This window comes from Apteryx mantelli, chromosome 30 (assembly GCF_036417845.1).
Source record: "Apteryx mantelli isolate bAptMan1 chromosome 30, bAptMan1.hap1, whole genome shotgun sequence".
Classification (NCBI taxonomy): Eukaryota; Metazoa; Chordata; class Aves; order Apterygiformes; family Apterygidae; genus Apteryx; species Apteryx mantelli.
The window spans coordinates 449,513-469,920 of NC_090007.1; the positions used below are offsets into that span (position 1 = coordinate 449,513).

The 20,408-nt window shown below is 55.4% G+C and overlaps 1 protein-coding gene across 3 annotated transcripts; it reads right to left on the reverse strand.

Annotated features, from left to right (window-relative positions):
* Nucleotides 1-311: 311 nt before the first annotated feature.
* Nucleotides 312-20,408, reverse strand: POLRMT (RNA polymerase mitochondrial). 3 transcript variants are annotated; one of them, XM_067312601.1, is made up of 21 exons: nt 20,322-20,408; nt 19,025-19,120; nt 17,660-18,318; nt 17,034-17,164; nt 13,872-14,058; nt 13,226-13,375; nt 12,883-13,050; nt 12,376-12,546; nt 11,358-11,597; nt 10,426-11,205; nt 9,742-9,864; nt 7,557-7,679; nt 6,405-6,584; nt 5,463-5,549; nt 5,033-5,146; nt 4,237-4,286; nt 3,832-3,930; nt 3,415-3,487; nt 2,810-2,892; nt 2,136-2,206; nt 312-1,254 (listed from the first exon to the last, which is right to left on the reverse strand). In XM_067312601.1, the coding sequence occupies exons 1-21, from the start codon at nt 20,377-20,379 to the stop codon at nt 1,205-1,207; spliced, it is 3,693 nt and encodes a 1,230-aa protein (XP_067168702.1). In that variant the 5' UTR covers nt 20,380-20,408; the 3' UTR covers nt 312-1,204. The 3 variants fall into 3 exon arrangements, with proteins under 3 accessions (XP_067168702.1, XP_067168704.1, XP_067168703.1); XM_067312603.1 differs by lacking the exons at nt 312-1,254; nt 3,415-3,487; XM_067312602.1 differs by lacking the exons at nt 312-1,254; nt 2,136-2,206; nt 2,810-2,892; nt 3,415-3,487 and adding an exon at nt 2,899-3,051.

Here is a 20,408-nt window from a genome sequence, read left to right on the forward strand (position 1 = left end):
CTCACTGCAGCTACATCTCAGCCAGTCTGCACTGACAGCAAACACTGCAGGAAAGTTTTGTCTCAGTTTCTGTTACAAAACACTTCAAGATGTGATGTACCCCCATGAACAGCTGAAGCCCCAACCACCCAGCAAAGCTGCGGCAGCCTTGCACAACACCAGCTTCACACCGGCTTTTTGCACCCTGCTTGTCTGGGTGCAGGGAGCAGCAGCCCTACCTCCCCCCGTGCCCAGGTAACATCAGCAGAGAGCCTAGGCGCCTCTCTGACTTCTGGCAAAGATGCTGAGAGGGATGTGATTCTCCAGTCGTATTTCCAAAAAAAACCATTTTATTTACAGTATCGTACACTTCTGCCCCAGTGTTAATGGTTTTCCCTGGCTGAGACCCAGCCAGCAGAATTTAAACAGATCCCTGGAAATGAGAAAGCTAAGCAACAGCCAGGAGCAGCAGAGGCTACTGAGAAGTGTGCTAGTGCCCAACAGCCCAACCGTGGCACATGAGGAACAACACCCACCTGTCCCGGCAGGCCTCAGCGACAGGCAGGACTGGGCTAAAGGAGAGAGAGCTCCAGCCCCAGCTAAGAGGAGCACTAGGAAAAGCCAGGAGGCTCCTGCTCCAGCCAGCTTCAGCCCCCTCCACTCAGCAGGGCAGCGAAGTGGCCTAACGTTCTGGGTGGTTCGAGCCCCAGTGGTGAAGAGGAGAGGGGATGGAAAGGACCCAGAACCGGGGCTCGCCCGGCCCGCTCTGGAGGTCGCAGCAGTGGCAGGGACATTGCTTGTGAAGTCTGGCAGTGCTGGGGCGAGGATGGAGGAAAGCCAGCACCGGTCTATCCATCACCCCTTTGACTCCGCACCAGGGAGGTGCAGCCCTCCCCAGGGCGGGCTGGCAGCACCGGTCCCCAGCCGGCAGCAGGACATCGCGTCCTCTCCCCTCGCCAGGGAAGCAGGCAATAATGACAGATGCAACAGCACAGACCCCTCTCCCCACTGGCCCCTCTTGGCTGCTCCTGTACTCCTCTAGGAGTCCCAGTTCGCCCCAGCTTCTGAGCTGGATGGATGTCTCTTGCTGGCCTGGCTGCTGCACCCCTTTTCCCGCAGGAGATGCAGGATAGAGGAGCCCTGTGGGCCAGAGGCCAGTTCCTACCACAGCCTCAGAGGCAGCCAACAGTCCACAGCTAGTCCAGGGCTGCTGGTCGCTGTGGTCTCAGCTGAAGAAATAAGTGGATTCCATCACCTTCTTCAGGTTGAACTCACCTAGGGGAAGCGAGGGAGAAGAGAGCTTGGGGGAAAGCAGGGTTGAAGATGGGGGAAACAGGGACAGACTCTCCCCCAAGCCCTGCTGTAGCTGCCTACAGAAAACTGTACTTCAGCTCAACCCCTGCTGTGGGGTGAATCCAGACAGCAAGGGAGCACAGAGCTCTTCCAGGGACTGATGTCCCTCCAAATTTACTCCAGGACAGTGGGAGGAAGAACAGAACAGCATATCAGCAGCAAGGAGGGGAAGGAAGAGGGAAGTTCACAGCCTCACTGTAAGAAGCTACACTGCAGCCGGATCACAGGTGCCTCGGGCAGACCACAGCAGCTATTTAACAGCATGGGCCAGTGCACTTGCCTGTTTTGGTTTGCAAAGACAGAACAAAGTTTAGCCAGATGGTCTGGCTGAGGCATGGCTTAGGGATTAGGGGGAGTTAAACTAATTGCCTTAATCCGATTGCATGTACAACATCCAGATCCTGGCAATTACCATGCTCTGCGCCTCGCTCCCATCTCCAGGCAAATGCCTTGCTGTCGGGAACAGATGGGAGAAGAGCAACAAGACAGGGGACAGCACCAGCAGGATCAGCTTACAGGGAGAATCCAGGGGCTAAACTCCAGGGAAAGGCAGGCACAGTTGCCAGGGAGGCTGCAGGAGAACGTCTTCAGGCCCTGCCTCCAGGCTGTGCAGCCCAGGGCAGGCAGGAAGATCTGATCTTAGGGGACCCCTTCAGCATGGCTGACTGGAGCTCAATACGTCCAGCTTTGGAGACCCTATTAGCTCAGGGGTTTTGAGGGCCATTCCCCAACTCATCCCCCATCTCATCCCCCTCATTTCCAAACTGCTCCTGAGCTTTACAGTTCCTGTCCTGTACTCCTACCTGTCTTAGGGACATTTGACAGCTGCTCCATCAGTTTCTTCTGCCAAAGGGCTTTAGTCTCTCTTCCTGGGCTGGATGAACGGAAGGGAAAGTGAGTCAGCATGGGAGCCCTGGGAGCAGGCGCACCCTCCTCTGTTCCCCCCCACAGGACCCCGATGACAGGCTGTGGCTCTTCCAAAACATGCTACGCACCCTGCAGCGGCAGGAGCCCAGCCCCTGCCACAGCAGCCCTAAGTGGGTGCTGATGCACCTACAGGCCCTTTGCAGGATTCAGGCCACTTTGGGTCTGTCTGTGCTACCCGTCTGGCTCTGCTGTGGTAACCAAGGGCCTCCGACCCAGCGTGCGTCTTCATCGCCCCTTCCTGCCTCGTTCACAATGGGGAAATCAAGGCACAGGAATCATGGCCCACCCCAAGCCCACAAAGGGATTCAAGCACTGAGTCCTACTTCAGTTCTGCAGCAAAGGGATTGAGATACCTTGCTTTCACGCTGAGGTCTAACACGATTTGGGCATCAGTCAAGAAGGAAGCAGAACTTCCCTCAAGGGCAATCTCCAGGCAGATGACCCAACCCATGAGCAGCTGGACTCCAGCACAGCAACTCCCAGGAGGGGAAATCAGTGTGGACAGGAAGGAGAAGTGGGGTGAGGGGATCAGCAAACAGGCAAGGAATACCTGCAGTACTTCTTCAGCATGAACTCAGACAGATCCTGCAGGATCTTCTCGCTGTGCAGAGCCACAAATTGCTGCCGACAGATCTGATCCAGGGAGCAACGGTGAGTCGCAGTTTAACAGGCGTTTGCCCTCCTTCCCCTCAATGCTGTTCTCAGCCAAGACAGGTCAGATGCGAGGGGCAGGGAAAGCAGCGGGCAAAAATGGGAAGGGGGGGCTGCCAGACAAGGGTGAAGGGAATCAGCCTGGGGAGATGGGAAGCAGAGGCCGACCCCCTTTATCAATCTATTGTACAACAGGCCCTTGCAGCACTCCAGAGGAAAGAGCCCAGGGCAGGATAGAGGCACTGACTCTGCTCTGTGTCAGAGAATTTAGCACTGATTTACACACACAGATTCTCCCTCACCTCTCCCTTGAAGGATGGCAGGAGATGAGGCTGTGGCACCAGGAAATCAGCTGCAACTGCCAACAAGCAACCCACATTCACCTCGCTTGGGTGAATAAGCCAGGAAATGGAGCAAAGCCCGGGGGAAGCAAGGGCTGGCAAGCGTCCAGAGGACGGAGCAGCAAGATCTCTGCTCACAAGGGGCTCAAGAGGACACTTTTACCTGGTTCATGACATCCACAGTGAGCGCGTGAGTCCAGTAGCAATCGTGGACCGAGACAAAGGTCAGACCCTGCCTGGGAGGCAGCAGAAGGTGCCATGAAGCAGTGCTGAAAGCCCCATCTCTCTCTGATGTCCCTTACCCCATGTAGACCCTCTTGCTGGCACATTAGTGGGGGCTACCCAAGGTGAGGACTCCCTGCACAGGGGCTGAGGATCTTCCAAGAGAGACAGCTAACCCTCAAGGGCTTCCTGTCCCTGACCTGCTACCTCCCCTCAACACTTCTCTGCCAGAAACCCCAACCACCCACCTGCCAGGGAAATCTCTCCCATGTCGTAGGCATGATCCTGGTGACGCTCTCCCAGTGGAGACCCGAGTCTCTGAGGCCAAGGAAGAGCCCAGGCTGCCCCTGCTTCCTACCTGAGGCAGTGGAGAGCCGTGAGCATCATGTGGGTGGAGTCCAGGGAGTGGATGAAGTTGGGTGGAAAGGCGTTTTTCTGCTTCACTGTATCAGGCTTCCTGCAGCACAGAGGATACAGGAGGAGCTGGGGCCCTTCTCAGGTCAAAGACAAGGGGGCCGGGACAAGAGCGGTGCCATGCATAAAGGCAGTGCCGACCAAGATCTGAGGTTCATGGAGGCAGCTCTGAAGGGCCCGAAGGCCTTGCTGAAGAAGCACAGGGCTCCTCTCCTACAGCCGGCTTTCCACAGATCAGTGGGATGCCAGGAGCTTCACCACACATCAGCAGGACATTTGGAGACGTTCATCTCCAAAGAACAGAGTGGGGACAGAAGGGGCTCAGTGAAGACCATGAGATAATACTTACTGGTTGCTGTTGGAGCTTTTCACACTCAAGTTCTGCATATTGCAATTCAGCTACAGGGAGAGAGAAAGTGGATCAACTGTTACGCAGCACTGCCCAGACAGCGTAAGACGCTCAACATTGCCACCGACTTGGAGGCGATTACACCAATGCACTACTCTGCTCTTGCAGGAGAAGTCCCCCGGCTGCAATGCAGGGTTTGGAAGGGGACCTGTCCAGGGCATCCTGGTTCCCATGACAGCTGTCACCCCCCGCTGGCATCTCGCCTGCCTCCCCTCCTGAGGATGCTGGCACATCCTTCACCCCTTCACAGTGACATGCTGATTCATGCCTTGTTCCCTGTGAAGACTAAGAAAAGGGCTCCTGCAGGTGAAAGGCACCTGCCCGCTCCACCCCTACACAGCAGACACGAGGCCACTGGAGAGCAGCTGGGAGGACAAGGCAGGCCAGGGAGAACTGAGTCAGTTCAGCAGCGCGTGGGATGCGAGAGCAGCGAGACTGAATCACACCAGCCCTGAGGAAGGCTTCTCGGTAAGGGGAACAGGCCTGCACCCCAGCTGAGTGAGTGGGGATGGGGAGCAGCAGAGATTCCTCACCAACCCGCCCACACGCTCCAGTCTGCAGGGAACGATGAGGCTGGAGGATATGTGACTGCATACACAAATCCTACAGGCTCTCCAGGCTCACCCGCGGGCGATACCAACCTCCTGCCCCATTAGCTTGCTGCCCCCTCTCTGCTCCCCAACACGGCCAAGGGAGGAGCAGATGGACAACTCAGTCCCGCACACCAGATACTCACCACAGTTGACCTGGCTCGGTAGTAGGGCTGCACGATGGGGAGACCCAGCGGGGTGACCCACTCCACTGTCTGTCCCGACTGGGCAATGAGCTTGGCGCTCTCCGTCAGCCAGTTCTTGGGCAGAGGGAAGGGGGGAAGTAGGGAGAGGAGAGGAAAGTGGCTGTAGTTAGCATGGGCAGCTGGGCATACCCCACTCCTTCCCAGCACAGACGAGTCTGACCTCCTGCCATAGACTGATAAGTCCTGCCCTTACACGGGAGTTTGGCCCTGCACTAGGCACAACCCCCACATCCTCTGGGGCAGGAGGAGTCTCTCTGGGCCAGGACACAGAAGAATCATCTCTCCGCATTTCGCTTCCCTGGTCTATGGAGGGGGGCCAGGGAAGCAGAAAAGGGGGAGAGGGAGAGAAAAGAGGCAGCAAGCACCTTACCTGGATATCTCGAGTTGCTGAGAACATCTCTTTGATGACGCTGAAAACCTGCTTTACGAGGTAGTGAGATGCATCCCACAAGTACTCCTGCAGAGACAAGAGGCAGAGTGAGAGCCTGGCAAAGCGGTCGCAAAAATTGCAAAGCAAAGTGATGGGAGCAGGGGTAAGCTAAGAGAGCTTCTCTCTCCGCTCCATGGGCTGCTCAAGGTGCCTCAAAGTTGCCTCCACCACAGACTGCGCTAAGATTGCAGAGGGTTGGGGGCTGTGCACTGATAGAGGAAGGCCGAGATCGGCATTTCGCATGGCTCCTTGTCCAATGGCAGGCTAATCTCTGCGTAATGTCCCTGGATGACCAGGAGGCTCTCGCTGCCTCATCTGCCCCCAGGAACACGACACACAGACAGAAACACTCCCAGCACCAGCCTGCCACAGCAAATCATCTACTTGGCAAGGACTGTTTCACGATGGGGTCACAGTACAAGAAATGCATCAAGAGGGCCAAGCTTCCAAGAGGTCTGCTAGGGACAAGTACATGCTTGACGGGGGCCACTTCCAGAGGGAACAGCACAGTCACAAACCTTGTTCTGTATCCAAAACAACATCTGAGGCTGTCATGCCTCCAGTTCGGGCACAGGAGGGATGAGGAATGGCCCTACCTGAAGAACCCCCACGTCCCTCCCCACCCACACATGCTGGCTGACAACTCTCCTTGCAGAGCCCTTCCTCCACGCTGCACAAGCCCAGCACAAGTGCAGGGGTGCTCAGTCCTTCTTATCCCTCTGCCAGCTGAGATTCGGAGGGTAAGGAGAGCGCAAGCAGGAGGGAAACCCGTAAGAAGGGCAGTCCAGGTGCCACTCCTGGCAGGGGCTGAGAGCTGTGCAAAACACTGCCAAGGGGGACCTGGTGCCTGCAGCAGAGGGGAGACCGGGGCAGGCATACTACCTCAGGGAAGTCATCGATCTCCTTGAGACGCTTCTCCATCTGCAGCCGCCCACCGTAGCGTGTGACACCGTACACCACAGTCATCACCGTCTGCTTCACCACCTTGCGGCTGATGAAGCCTTGCAGCACCTGGGCAATCTTCACTCCCTGCTGGGCATCCTTTTTCCGAAACTCCTCCACCTGAGGAGGAGAGCACTCAGGAGGTCAGTCCCACCATGAGCCGGGGGAGACCACGTGAGACATCCCCCCCAACAGCAGCTGCACGCTGCCTGGCCTGAACTCCCACCACAAACCCTACAGCCCGTCTTCACCAGCAATGCATAACAGAGATCCTCTGCTGTACGAACCAAGAGGTGTTTGGCTCTCACAGATAACTGCGAGCAGGGTGACCAGAGCTTTCCACTGCTGCCTCAGCAGAGCTCTGTGTCATTTGGCAGCTGGGTGATGCCAGACATTACAAGGACATGGCACTAGGACTGTGGCTCAGGAGCCAGGGTCTCCTCCTGCTTCTGCCACCCTGATCGTAACTTCGAGCAAATGCACCCTCGGTGTGTCCCCTCCTGCCCTCTGGTACGCTGCTGCCTCTATAAAACACAGTGAGATCTAAAAGTGAGAGCCAGGGGTTTAATGCCAATGGAGGGAGTCTGGTAAGTCTCAGCACACTTCCCAGCAGGCTGACGTCATACTACACATCTTGCCAAGAAAACTGCAGTCTTGGCATCAGTGCCAAGGGCTGAATCCCTCCCCGCTTCTCCCCACACAGCTCAAACGAAGAAAATCCCATAGCCTGTGGGCCAGCCAGGTGTTATCAAGAGACAAGGAACATTCTCTGCTCTCCATTTCTCTACTGTCCTTCTCCCAGATTTAATTCAGAAGAAGGGAGGGATGCAGGAATCCCTGTGGCTCATAGCCACCTCTGTCCTCAGCCAGAACAGATCTCCAGCCAGATCTCCACTGCAGCTGGGGTAGTGATTCCCACTCAGGGAGGGAGACACTCTCTCTGCCTCTAATCAGCTGAAGCCTCCCGAGCCCACTGTACACTGGGCTTATCCCGACCTTTCTCTGTGAGAACCGGAGTGGCCCTGGGCAATGCTTTGTGAAGGGGGGAGGCAGGTCCAAGAGGCCCCTTCCTGGGACCCCATTGTGCCTTACCTGCTGGGCCACCACACTGTAGACATCCTGGGGGACATTGCAGGGCATCAGATTGACAGAGACGGCACCAATAAGGTCCCGGCCAAGAGCTGCGTAGTGCTGCAGACCATTGCAAGAGCCGTCCTGCGAGTGGGGAGAGAGCGGGATGGAAAGGAGACATTAACGTATGGATGGAGCCCTGCTCATCTGCCCTCAATAACCAGCACAGAAACAACTGGGTCAGAATGGTTATTGTTATTTCCTTTCCCTTTGGACAGGTCTGTGGTTAATCTCCCAGCAGTGGCCAGGCCCACCTCAGTTTCTCTTTCCCTTCTAGCCAGTTTCCCTCTCTGGGGGTCTCATCACTAACCCACTGCTGTCTCTGAGGTTTAAAAGACAAACAAACCAACCCCTCAAATCACACTGCCTCTCCACCGCGCCATGAGTTTTCAAAGACATTAAAGCTCCGTGGAAACGCCAAAACTAGAAAATCTGGAAAATGACAAATTTGTCTGGGATGCTAAGAGAAGCTCTGAGAGCTTGCACTCAAAATAGATCTTAGAAAACCCAGGAGGAGGATCAGAGATAAGAAGATTCAGGAACAAGCCAGAGATCATTCAGCAAACCCACAGCTGACTCCAAAGCTCTAGCTGCGCTGCTTCTGTTCCATGGCCAATGAAAACATTTTTGTAACAGAAAAGCAACCCAGCTCCTGACCCGACCTTTCCCAAAGCTGCAGTTACAGAGACACACATTGACTGATCTGTCACAGCAGCCGGCCTGACTGCCCTCCTGGGACCAAGATCAGCCTGGATGAGACAGGCAGGACCTGAGCAATGGTGTGAGAAGGTCCTGCTGCTCCCTGACTAGCACCAGCAGAAACACTTCTCACAGAAAATCTACTGCTGCCTCAGACTGTCCCCTGCTCCTCCTGTGCTTGGGCTTTACATGTTCAAAGGCAGCCTGCAGCTGCTGAAAGGATCGGTCCACCTCTCCCCTTCCCCCTCCCTTCCCACACCCTGCAGTGCAGCAAGTTGGAGAATCAAGAATTCACAGGGCTTCAGCAGCCCTGTCGCTGCAGAAGACTGCCTCTACTAACTGAGCCCTGATGACTCAGGTGGAGAGCGACTCCTGTGCCCTCCAGAGAAGGTCCTTGCTCGAATTTTATTAACTGCACCCTCTACACACCCCCAACTGCTCTCTTGATCTTTTGTTGTCATAACAATACCATCAGAGCCCTTCAGTTTAGATGGTCTCATGCATATTCCAGACCATTGCTACTGGCAGATATACCCCCACACACTTCATTAGGGCCATCTGATCTTCTAATGAGATAAATGAGCAAACCACTCTCACCAGGAAAACAATTAATCAGTGTCTCCTGTGAAGCAAGGGGATTTATCAGTGCAGATAAATGGCTGGCTGGACAGCAGCCGTACAGAGAGTGCAGATCTGTTGGGACGTGGCAAGGAGAAAGGGCTGAGATCTGGCTAACGGGAGCAGCTGACCTGCTGTCTGGACTCCGCTCTCTGGCTGGGAAGGACAGTTGCCTTTGGAGAGCTGAGAAGTATCTGAGCGAGAGCACGCCCAGCTTAGAGCATGGGCATGTCTGGGACTGACTGGGGATAGGGCACACAGTGAATAAGACCTGCGTTACCGAATGCAGGGGACACAGTTGATCTCTGTCCCCATGCCCTTCTTCACGGCCCGGATCTTCCACCCTTTGCTCTTGCAGAGCTACTCAGCTCCAGCCCTCAGAACAGGAAAGGAGCAAAGGCCTCCAAACAGCCCCCAGTAGAGCCAACTGAAGCGTGCCCCTTGCAGAGGGCAGGGTGAGCAGCCCTGAGCACTTCAGAGCAGGCAGTGCTGTTCTGTACCATGCCACATCCCATCCAGCCTGGGTCAGGCTGGCTTCCAGTCCCGGTCCTGCAGTTCAAGAAGGCAAGACCGGCATGTCCCTCACCCTGGAGCTGGCTGACAGTGGCTCTGTTCCAGTCAAACTCAAGCAAAATAGCACTTAACTGTATTGTTCTCAGACCAAGATGCCTGTAGGCTACACTGTCATTCTTAAGAAAGTCTGGCTGCATTACACAGTAAATACAGCATTTAAGACCTGAACTTGTGCACTGTCCTGAGTTTTCTGCTCTGCTCTCTCTCCTCCCCCCAGTCAGCCCACACAGGCCATTCAGATCTGTCAGGCTCCCACCTGGTGAACAGGGAAGTGCGAGACATAGGCTGCTGGATCCGGGGACCTCGAAGCCTTGGCGATTTCCATACAGCATGCCAAGGCTTGCCAGGGTTCATCCGCCTTCATCCACCACTTCCTGCCCTAGGAACAACAAAGCACACGTTGGTAGGAGGAGGCAGTGCTCTTACAGCACTCCAAACCAAAAGTGGGGGGAAGTCATGCCTCTGGGCTCTAGGCAGATGCTGGGCAAAGCACTTCCTCTCACCATGCCTCAATTTCCCTAACATTTCATGGCCATATTTTCAGATAGAAATGTGTTATTTAGGAAACTCTGCAACAATTTGTTTCACTTTTTCTGCTCAAAATGCTGTCTTTCAAAATGGCTTTGTTTCAAAATTGATCTCATTTCCATTTTATTTTACTTTCTAGAAGTTACACTAAATAAAAGGAATGTTTAAGTCTCCCCTGAAATTAAAGAAGACATAAATACGTTCTTTCCTTAGAGTATTTGGAACAATTCCCATTTGGATTCAAACAAAGATCAACTTTCCCACTTTTCAGTTCAGTCACTGAAGGGGAACCCCCGCAACTTGCCTATGGCTAGCTGCAGGCTCTCTGAGCCCAATCTATTCCCCTGTGCTTTAGGGTCCCACCACATCACCCCAAGAGCAAGCACAGCCCTGCCAGCCGTTCCCCACACACCGTGAGAGGGTGGTCGGCTGAGTCCAGGATCTCCTCCATGATTTCATTGGCATATTCCAGTCGCTCCTGCAAGGCATTCTTCTTCTTCAGCCCTGTGAGGTTAATGAGGTGGATCTTCAGCCAGTCAAGGCCTTTGGGCCCTAGTGGCCTTCCCTCTGCAAAGAGCAGGATGGCCCGGGTGACATCGTTACCAAGGTGGTTGAAATAAGGTGGGCAAGGGTAAGTCCTGCCCCGGAAGTCGATGCTATGGGGGAACCAGAACACCTTGTCCCTGACGTAGTTGGCGATGGAGAGCTTATAGAGCGCATCCATGCGCAAGCTGTGCATTTCAGCTGCCTTCTTCTTGCACAGCAACAACTCATGCTTCTGAGACTTGTTCCAGGCAGAGGAATTACTGGGAGCAACAGGAGGCCTGGGGGCCTCAGAGATGGGTGGGGGGATATCCAGCTTCTCGTTGCCTTTGTCATTGAAGATGGAGATGATGATATCCAGCACTGGCTGGTTAATCTTCCAAGCGCAGTTACCCAGCTGATTCAAGGCATCCAGCACGGGGTGGAGGTTCACCTGAGGACACTGTTCCAGGAGTGCCTGGTGCTGGATGGCCCCATCTACATAGCGCATCAGCTTGGTGTCATTCAGGACAAAGGCACCAAAGTGGGGGGAGGTCCAGGGTACTGGGGGGCACAGCATGGGCATGACAAAGGAGTTGAAGGTCAGCATGGTCTCGGAAGCATCTGACACTATCTGGGAGAAGATTGGGTGGGGCTTTAGCAGCCCAACCTGGTGGGGGAGAATTAGAGAGTTGAGAGTCAGCAGTAGAGCAGTACTAGCTGGGGGTGGAGTTTGGAAGAGCATGCGGTTAATCAGTGATTACATAATGATCATGTTAAGTAATGACACTGTCTGCACAGAACCAGGTGCTCCTGGCTCACCTGCCAGCTGCTGCGGAAGGAGTAGACGTGGTAGAGGACAGGGATATGTTTGGACTCCAAGCGGGGATTGAGGATATTCCTGGGCACCTTGACAGCCTGCACGAGGATCTCCAGCAAGTGCATACCCAGGCGCAAGAGGAGCATGTACGGCCAGCTGCAGTCCTTAAAGTTCAGGGAAGGCCCAAAGCCTGCTTCTGCCACCAGCTTCTCCCAGTATTCCCGTGGTAAGTACTCGTTAGGCTGGGAGGTGAGAGGAGAGAAAATGGGGTCAGTCAGAGGGGGCCAGCCAGGCTGCTCCCAGGAGGTTCCCTGGATGGGATCTATGTACCCGGAACCTGGCTCTGAGAAGGCTCCTCCTGCCTCTGTGTCCCTGCAAGTTCCCCTTTGACAGGGATATTTGGGGAAGTGCTGCTTACAGTGGCTGGGGGGAGCCCAACACTGAGAAGCTGCTTCTGCTGTAGTGCCAGTTTCCTGGCCTGCAAAACCCTTCCTCCAGCCACACCTCTGCACCTTGTGCCCACACCACCCTGATCCTCTGTTCCAAACTGCAGATCTGCCTTCCCCTGCTGTGCCACACACATAGAGCTCTGCCAACGACCTGCTCATCTGACCCTCTCGCTGCCCAGATCTGTGGCCCTAGTCCCTTTCTCCTCTCCCCTCCAGCTCTGTCAAGAACCCCCCATCCTGCCCTGCAAAGCTCACCCTCCAGAACCCCCAGAGCTCTCCTATGCAGGAAGCTTGGCTCCACATGATCAACTCTGCTGGCATAACACCTTCAAGCTCAGAAATACCACTGTTATGCCAGAACTGAGCTGCCTGGCACCATGAGGCAGGGGGCCCACAGTGTGCTAGATGGGGCCTTACTGGTTCTCACAGCCTCTGCAGCAACAGGTTCCCAGAATCTAGCCCTTGTGCTTGCAAGGAGGTGGACAGGCAAACTCTGCCTAGCCCAGTCTCCCCTCTGCTGCTCCGTCTCCCACAGGCCCCGGTGTCACCCCTCTCTCCCAGGCCTACCTACCTGGCTATCCTTGGCCAGCAGGTGGATGTAGTCTTCATAGACCTCCTGGACCTTCTCTAACTGGCGGCTGCGCAGCTTCCTCTGAGTAATGTATCTGTTGTAGATTTTTGAGCCTAGTTCCTTGGCCAAGATAGCCAGGGATTCTCCTTGTGGGGAGAGGGTGTCAAGGACCTGAGAAAGGGGAAGGCAAAGAGGAACTTAAGGAGGGAGGAGCAGAAAGAGCAAAAAAGCAAAGTAGGAGTGAAAGTCCCTGTGTGGGGAGCAGAGAAAGGTGCTGATTCCCATGAGGCTGAGCAGACGATGAGGAGTGAAACAAGTCCAGGACAGAGCAGAGGCTTCTCTGGCTGCCCTGCAGAGGGAGCAGACTGGGCTTGGACCCAATAACCTGGGCAAACCTCAAGGCTCATGTTTTGATTCTGCTGGTCCAAATGAGACACCGGTGCTTCATGGTACTGTTATGGTGGTTTGGGAAGCCTGTGGCTCCATGGGGGCAGGGCAGGGTCCTACCTGTAGCATGATGCCCACATACTCCTCGTCAGGCAGCAGGCACAGGTAGGGGTAGAGAATGTTGTACCCTGACATCATGTTGACCTTGGACATGCTGTGCTTCGACTTCCGTAGGGACTGGAGGACGGATTTGTGCCACTGGGAACGAAGGGTGGCCAGCAGTTTACGCTACACAGGAAATGGAAACAAAGCAGTAATGCTGTGGCAAGAGCATAGCATCAGGGATCTGCCCCCCTCTTTAGGCCACTGACCCCTGCATATCTCCCACAGGTCCTGCCAGCACTGAAACTTGAACTGCCCTCCTTCCCTCCAGATATGCTGCCCCAGACTCCCTGAGCTTTACCGCTTTAATGGCTTGTGGGGTCAGAGGTTTGGTTGCCTCCACTGATTCGATGGTTATGGCGTTGTTCAGCTCCATCTCCAGCTGCTGCTGGAAGCGCTCCCGCAACTCTTGCGCAGAGAAATCCAGCTTGGGGTACGACGGTATCTTCTCCTGCAACAAGAGTGAGGCAATAAGAGCCAAAGGCCAGAGGAAGAGAAGACGTGCTTGTTCTCCCAGCTCCCCTGCAAGAGGCACATGCTATGAGTCCCTGCTGGGTTCTGCTGCTTTGAGCCCAGAGGTCTAAGGACTCTGGCTGGTGAGCCCCAGGGAGTCTGGGGTAGACCTCTCCAGACACTGCCTTGTTCCTCTGCCATTGTCAAGCACCCCCTCCGCTGTATGAAGTTCATCTCCAAGCCCCCCTGCCAGCCCTCAGCTCATCTGCTACTTTGTAAGGCTCTTGCTGAGGATACTTACTTGCTAGGAGACAAGGAGCTGCCCGATGGGTGACTGCACGGGCTGCTGAGCAGAGATCAGACTATAAAGATCTTCTTGTGTTACAGACCTGGGCTGGACCAGAATGCATCCTGAGGACACCTGTGAACACCATTTGCCCAGCTCCAATACCTCCCCGCTCCGCAGAGAGACATCCCTGAGCTCTGTGGCTTACTCTGGAGTAGAAGTCCCGGAGCAGAGCAGACTGGCAGGTCTCGGGGTTGGGCGGAGGGGGCAGCTGGTAGTTGGGCTGGATCATCCTGATGGCCCTCAGCACCTTTTCCTTCTCATCTTCTTCAAATAGGCACTTTTGGAAGAGGTCATCCACATGGAAGCCATCATTCTTCAGATGCTGTACACATCTGAGGAGGAGCAGATAGGATGGGACTGAATCTGTTTCACGGGGGTGGTGGGGTTGAACAGAAATCAGCACAAATGAGGCAGGGAACAAAGAGTTTTTAAGCAGAAGACTAAGCATAGAGAAGAGGAGACAGGCTGGGGATGCCCCCTTTTGAGGATCTGAGAGCCTTGATTGGATCAGGCATCTCTTTCCTCACTTTTCCCCTAAACAGTGTCAACTGGACAGACGTGAGACATGCCACACAGCTCAGAGCCACCGCACCCAGATCCCTGGCAGCCACAAAAGGAAAACCTCTCCCAAAGCAAGGCTTGGGGACTGACACCTACCAAGAACAAGCTCTGACCTCAGGAGAAGAAATCGATACACAGCTCCAGCCCTTTAATAGCAGTCAGGGGTGCTGCTAGAATCTCACTATGGCAGGTGACCCCAGCAGCTTTCCTCTGCACCACCTTCCATGCCAAGAGCAGCTGCAGGGGAATGCAGCTCTCCCGCTCAGCTGGAAAGAGTCCGACAGCCCCTGGGACCAGGATGTGCCTTATGCACCTGTCCTGGGATGCCTCTTCCCTTCCGTGCACTCCTAAAGGCATGCCCCACACAGCAACTGCTGCAAGCCTTGCAGTGACTTGCGCCTGACCTAGCTGATGTGTGCTCAGCCCCAGAGAGAGGGAAAAGCACTGTAGCAATGGGCATAAACAGAAAACCAGCAGAAGGCTGAATCCTCAGTCCTCCAACAATGTGACTGTTGGACAGCCCGGCAGCAGGATGCTGTCCTGTGGGAGCACACACAGTTCTCCCTGCCTCCTGTGCATAGGGAGAGGCCGGGAGATGCTGTCTGGGTTGCAGGAGCTGCTGGGGTGGGAGCGCTGCCTCCCAGAGCACAGCCAGTCCTTGGGAAAAGGTCACCCGCCTCAGGTTACATCGATCGATTATCCACCCCGCCCCAGCCAGCACCTCTGCTGAGCAGGCGGCTTTCACCTTCACACTCTGCTGAGGAGGCTGAGCAAAAAGATAAAAGCTCTTTCATCCTGAAATACCCCTGCTCCCCTCGCAGCCTGAACTGGCAAAAGGGAACCTAAGGGGCTGGAGACAGCTTGGCAAAGGGGCAGAGAACTGCAGTTTGTTCATGGAGCCTGTTAGCCAGGGGCAGGGGGAGCGTGGCTCAGGCTAGCACACAGGGAAATCACAAGCAACGGTCAAGCCTGGCCACAATATTAGCTACTCCTGCTGCTGCAGGAACCGCCCAAGCACCAGGAATGATGCTCAGCAACTGCCACTAAGCTGTCTTCATGCAACTGCCAGGCTGCAGGACCCCAGCAGCCCTGATCACTGCCTGGGGACCAGAATCTCCTGCGTGCACTGAGATCTCCCACTCCCCAACCCCACAAAGACGGGCTGGATCAGGAGAAGCTGCAGGACTGCAGCCTCCTCCCTCTGCCAAGCTGAAGTCAGGATCTCTGGGACATAGCAGAGCACAGTGATGACAAAAGCTCAGAGCCCCACCTGCCGGCTGGCCTGGCCCTATGTGGCAGGCGACCTTGGAGGAAGGAGGACAGACAGCTTCCAGTGATGGCAGTGATCCAGACCCCCAGCCCAGGTACCCATCACACTCAGAAAGCAAAACTGGCAAGGAAGAGGTCTTGGCAGCTTTGGGAAAGCATTAAAGCGCCCTTGGCCAGAACTGCAAAATGCTGTGAATCCTGTTGCTGCACTACGCCCCAGACGTGGCTGCATTCAGGACACTTGGGAACAGCCCTTCTGCTTCGCAGAGTCATTCTCCTCAAAAACTAACCCACACCAGCCTAGTTAAAACAAGCAAATCCCACCTTATTCCCTCAAAGTGACCCTGCAGTCTGGGAGCAGAGCTAGAAAGAGAATCCAATCTCCCATGCTCCGGTCAAAGGCTCAGGCCACGCTGCCACCGAGGGCAGACTGCCACATTCTGGCCGTCTGTGCAAACTGGGAGAGCACATTTAAGAGGAAGGGAAATGAGAGCACATATACAAACATACAATGCCAGCAAACAGAAACACTTGTGTGGTTACACACATATACACACACACCCTGGTAAGGCTTAGGGTTGACAAGTCCATGCAGGTGTGCTATAAACATCTGCTTACAGACAGTCCTACAGGTGTAGCGCTGTATTGATGCAAGACCTACACACACCCAGGCAGAAAAGTCAATGCCAGGCACTTCTAAACCAGCTCACCTGGAAGACATTCACTCAGAGGCATCTAGAAGTTGTGAGCCAGCCAAAGAACACACAAAGCCAGTAATAAATCCCTGAATCACCCAAGGGTGTTTGTGCAGCATTACCAGATTACCAGAAAGCTTTCTTGACCCCAACTTTGCCCATCCTCTACCAAGGGAGTTGGCTGTGCTACCAGACCCAGGAACTGCCCTAGCTAGATCCAGCCTGCCAGGATCTTGCAGGGTCCCTTCAGCTTCTCAGTTTGGGTCTAACATTTTTATTTTGCCCATTATGCCCCCAAAAGCCTATCTGAATCTCCTGATCGCATTCCTCTAGAGAACTAGCTCCCTGCAAAAACCAGCTGTTTCTGGCTCAGCCTACCAGGAAGGGCAAATTCTGCTTGGAGGTGCTGAAAAAATGAATAGAGGAGCTATTCCTACTGGGCAGTAAGGAGAGGCAAACAGGAGAGAAATGCCTAGGAGGGTGAGCGCAGAACCAAGGGGTACCTGATTAGAGAGAGGCTGGTGCCAGCCCAGGGAGCTGCTCTGTGAGCTCCCAGGGGGGAGCAGATACAGCTCTCTCTGGAAGGAAGGTTACTCTCACCTCCCACATCTTGCTTCCCTGTGGGATCTGAGACGCATCCCCTAGCAGCTGGAGATGGTAGGCACAGACCACTGGGAGAGCTCTACCCACCCCTAAATCTGGCCACGAGAAGGGGGTCAGAATATCCAGATGTGCACACAGAGGAGGCACTGTGGTACCCAGGGGCAGAGGAAGTATGTTACCTTTGGACGGCTTTGGTGGAAGACTCATCACTGCCCAAGCACTCCAGCTCTGCCGCATAGGAGTCCAGGTCGGGCCTGAGGCCGACGGACTGCAGCATGGAAAACAGCTGGTTGATGCGGTGCAAACAGCCCTGAGGACGAGGAAGGAAAGAGGGTATGGAAACAGACACCAGCAGTGCTAAATCACAACTTCACGCCTCTTTTTTCCTTTTCAGATTTAAACAAATCTACCCTGATCCCATCCCCTTCCTTCCCTCAAAGTCACTTCACAGGGATCAGTGGCCTGATTCAGTGGTCTCGGATCAGCTCCATCCCTCTCAGCCTGGTATTTCTAGCTGGTGCGTTTCATCACCTAGTTTGGACAGCATCAGATGTCTAATTAAACAGCCCCAAAAAATTCACCCAGCAAGACCCACAAACCTCCCGTCAAAGGCAGATGCCATGCCCTCCTTGAGTGCAGTCGCTGAAGACAGATGTGACAAATTCAGAGACTGAACCGCAACCACTGTTTCTACAAGCTCTTCCTCCTGAGCTAGTTACACCACTTGCCCTTTGCCACCCAGAAGCCTTGGCACCACAGGACCAAGAGCAAACCAGACAAGGGCAGCAGGTCTCCAGCCCTGTACCTTTTTTGCCCAGCTACGCATCACTATGTTGTATGCAGCAACATTCAAAAGCTTTCTCTTCACAGGGGAGTTGTGATGCAAGAGAAGGAAGCTCTCAGCCTCCTCTGGCTGCTGCAAGAACTGGAAGCATTCAAGGTTAGACAGGATGGTCTGCTGAAGGATCTTGTACTGGTTGCTGTCCTTGTCCTCCAGCACCTTCCGAGGCACCTTCTGAGGTGCCTTCATTTCTGCCATCCTGGGCTTGCTGTGGGCATAGGCATGGCTGAGACCAGCAGGGCTCTGGCTCCACGTAGGTGTCACTGTAGCCTTCAGGCTCTTCAAGTTCTTCTTGGATTTGGCTTTGGGCTTTGTCTTGACCTTCATTTTGGCCTTGGCCTGTCCGTCTAGCGCCATCCGGGAGGCAGCTATGGATAACTTCCGCTCTACCTTCAGTTGCCTGACATACATCTCCTTCTTCAACTTCTCGACCCAGCTGCTGGGCCGGGCTGGGCTCTCATCTTTTTTCTTGGGAGCAGACTGCTCCTCTGCTGGGCCTGGAACCGCCACTCTCTGCAGTGGAACCTGGTACTTGTCCTTCCCCAGTGGAGCCAGCTCCACTTTGTTGACTGTCACCTCTGGGACGTTACTGGCTTGGAGCTGCTTCACCCGAGCTTTCAGCACTGCCAGGAAACACAGAGCAGGAATAGAAATCAGGAGATGCAAAGTACAACAGCAGATTTTGTCCTAGTCCAGGACCTCACCTCTGACAACAGTGCCCAGGAACATTTTTAGGAAAAGAAGGTATGAGAAAGAGGGTCCACACAAAGACTTCTTTCCTCTTTCATCAGCCCTCCTCCCAGCAGCTCTTGGCAATCAGCTGCTTTCACCATTCCCTTTCTGGACTCCATCTATACACTGTGGCCCATCCCAGTATCCAGGGCAATTGAACTATGTCACTGCAAGGAAGAAAAGTACCAGCTCGCATTCATCTAACCTGCTGTCGGGCTACTTCCTTGGGACTCTCTTCAAGGACTGCACGCCCTGAGCTCACCTGTGCACAGGGTCCAAAGACAGAGCAGGCTCAAGGTCAATCTGCCAGGCCCTTGTATCCAGAAGGGACTTTTCAGCTATCCCTTAGAACTACCCTGCACTTGTATAACAGCTCAAGGCTCCTTGTGGACAGTGTGGGCCTCCAGGTCCTTGGGACCAGACATGACCAGTATGCCAGCAAATCCATGGGAAGCTCCACACCCTTGTCCACGCTACAGGCATCTCCAATCCCAAATAGTCTCTTTATGGCTGCACAGAATGGGAAGACTCCTAGCAAGCCTCCAGGATATTGAACAAGGGGGACCACCACAGTTGCCCCAGACGTTCCCTACATACCTTCCAGCAGCTCTGTCCTCTCGCAGATGACATTCCTCCTTGCCTTCTCCTTGGCGCTGGCAGAGGAGTAGCTCCTGAGAACACTCCATGGGATCCCTGCGGTGGAAAGATGCAAAGACCGGGATGTGAGAGGAGGCAGCGCTCATTACAACACTCACTGCTCCGCAAAGCTGCCCAGGGTACCTCCACCGCTGCTTGGCCCCACCTGAACAGCAGGGAGGGCACAAAGAGGACAGAGCAAGTGGCACTTCTCAGATCCGCATGCTATGTCCCAGCAACCTCACCAGCACTGCCACAGAAGGAGGGGGGTGTCAGGGCTGTGCCAGCAAACAACAGTGACAGGGACACACCTTCACCTCTCAGCTCTAACTTCTTGGAGAGAACAGGACCCCAGGGACCCCCACAACCCCCAAATCTGTCCCCAGGGGGTGACAGTACCCCAGAAACCCCCACAGCTTGCAGACTCTACTCCCACAGTGGGGATAGGACCCCAGGGACCCCTGTAGCCCAGGCCTAATCCTACAGAATGACAGGACCCCCAAAACAGCCACAGCCCCCAGGCCTATCTCATGGCAAAAGGAAGGAGGGACAAGATCCCAGCAACCTCCACAGCTTCCAGCTCTGGCCCCTTTGGGGGGGCGGGCAGGGTCAGGACCCCAGGGACCCCCACCACCCTGAGCTCTATATTATGAAAGGAGCAGGACATGTGGAACCCCCACAGCCCCCAGCTCTGTCCCAATGAGGGGGTCAGGACCCCAGGGACTGACATAGCCCCAAGCTGTGTCCCCCTGGCAGGGGGCAGGACCTCAGAGACCCCATACCCCCCTGCTCTGTCCTCATAGGGGGGTGGTCAGGACCCCAGGGACCCCCACAGCCCCAGCTCTGTCCCCATGGGGGGGTCAGGACCCCAGGGACCCCCACAGCCCCAGCTCCGTCCCCATGGAGGTGTCAGGACCCCAGGGACCCCCATAGCCCCAGCTCTGTCCCCATGGGGGGGTCAGGACCCCAAGGACCCCCACAGCCCCAGCTCCGTCCCCATGGGGAGGGTCAGGACCCCAAGGACCCCCACAGCCCCAGTTATGTCCCCATGGGGGGGGGGGGGGGTCAGGACCCCAAGGACCCTCACAGCCCCAGTTCTGTCTCTCCGGGGCGAGGGCAGGACGCCGGGGCCCCCCCAGCTCTGTCCCCGCCAGGCCCCGGGGATCCCCCGGGCCCCTCATCGCCCCGCCCGCCCCCCGGCCGGCCCCAGGCCCCGGCCCCGCGCCCGCACGGCCCCCGCCGCCGCCCCGGCCCTCACCGGCGCCCCGCAGGCGGGCCGGGACCAGCAGCGCCGCCCGCAGCCGCAGCAGCGACATGCCCCCGCGCTACGCCGCCATGCCGCGCC

Bases quoted from the DNA above. Each gene is read 5' to 3' on its own strand.
- POLRMT (XM_067312601.1), bottom strand. From the start codon at position 20,379: ATGTCGCTGCTGCGGCTGCGGGCGGCGCTGCTGGTCCCGGCCCGCCTG. The intron at 13,376-13,871 runs GTAAGCCACAGA...CTCTTGTTGCAG, and splicing joins TCCGGGACTTCTACTCCAGA to GAGAAGATACCGTCGTACCC. The intron at 11,598-12,375 runs GTAGGTAGGCCT...CTCACCTCCCAG, and splicing joins TGCTGGCCAAGGATAGCCAG to CCTAACGAGTACTTACCACG.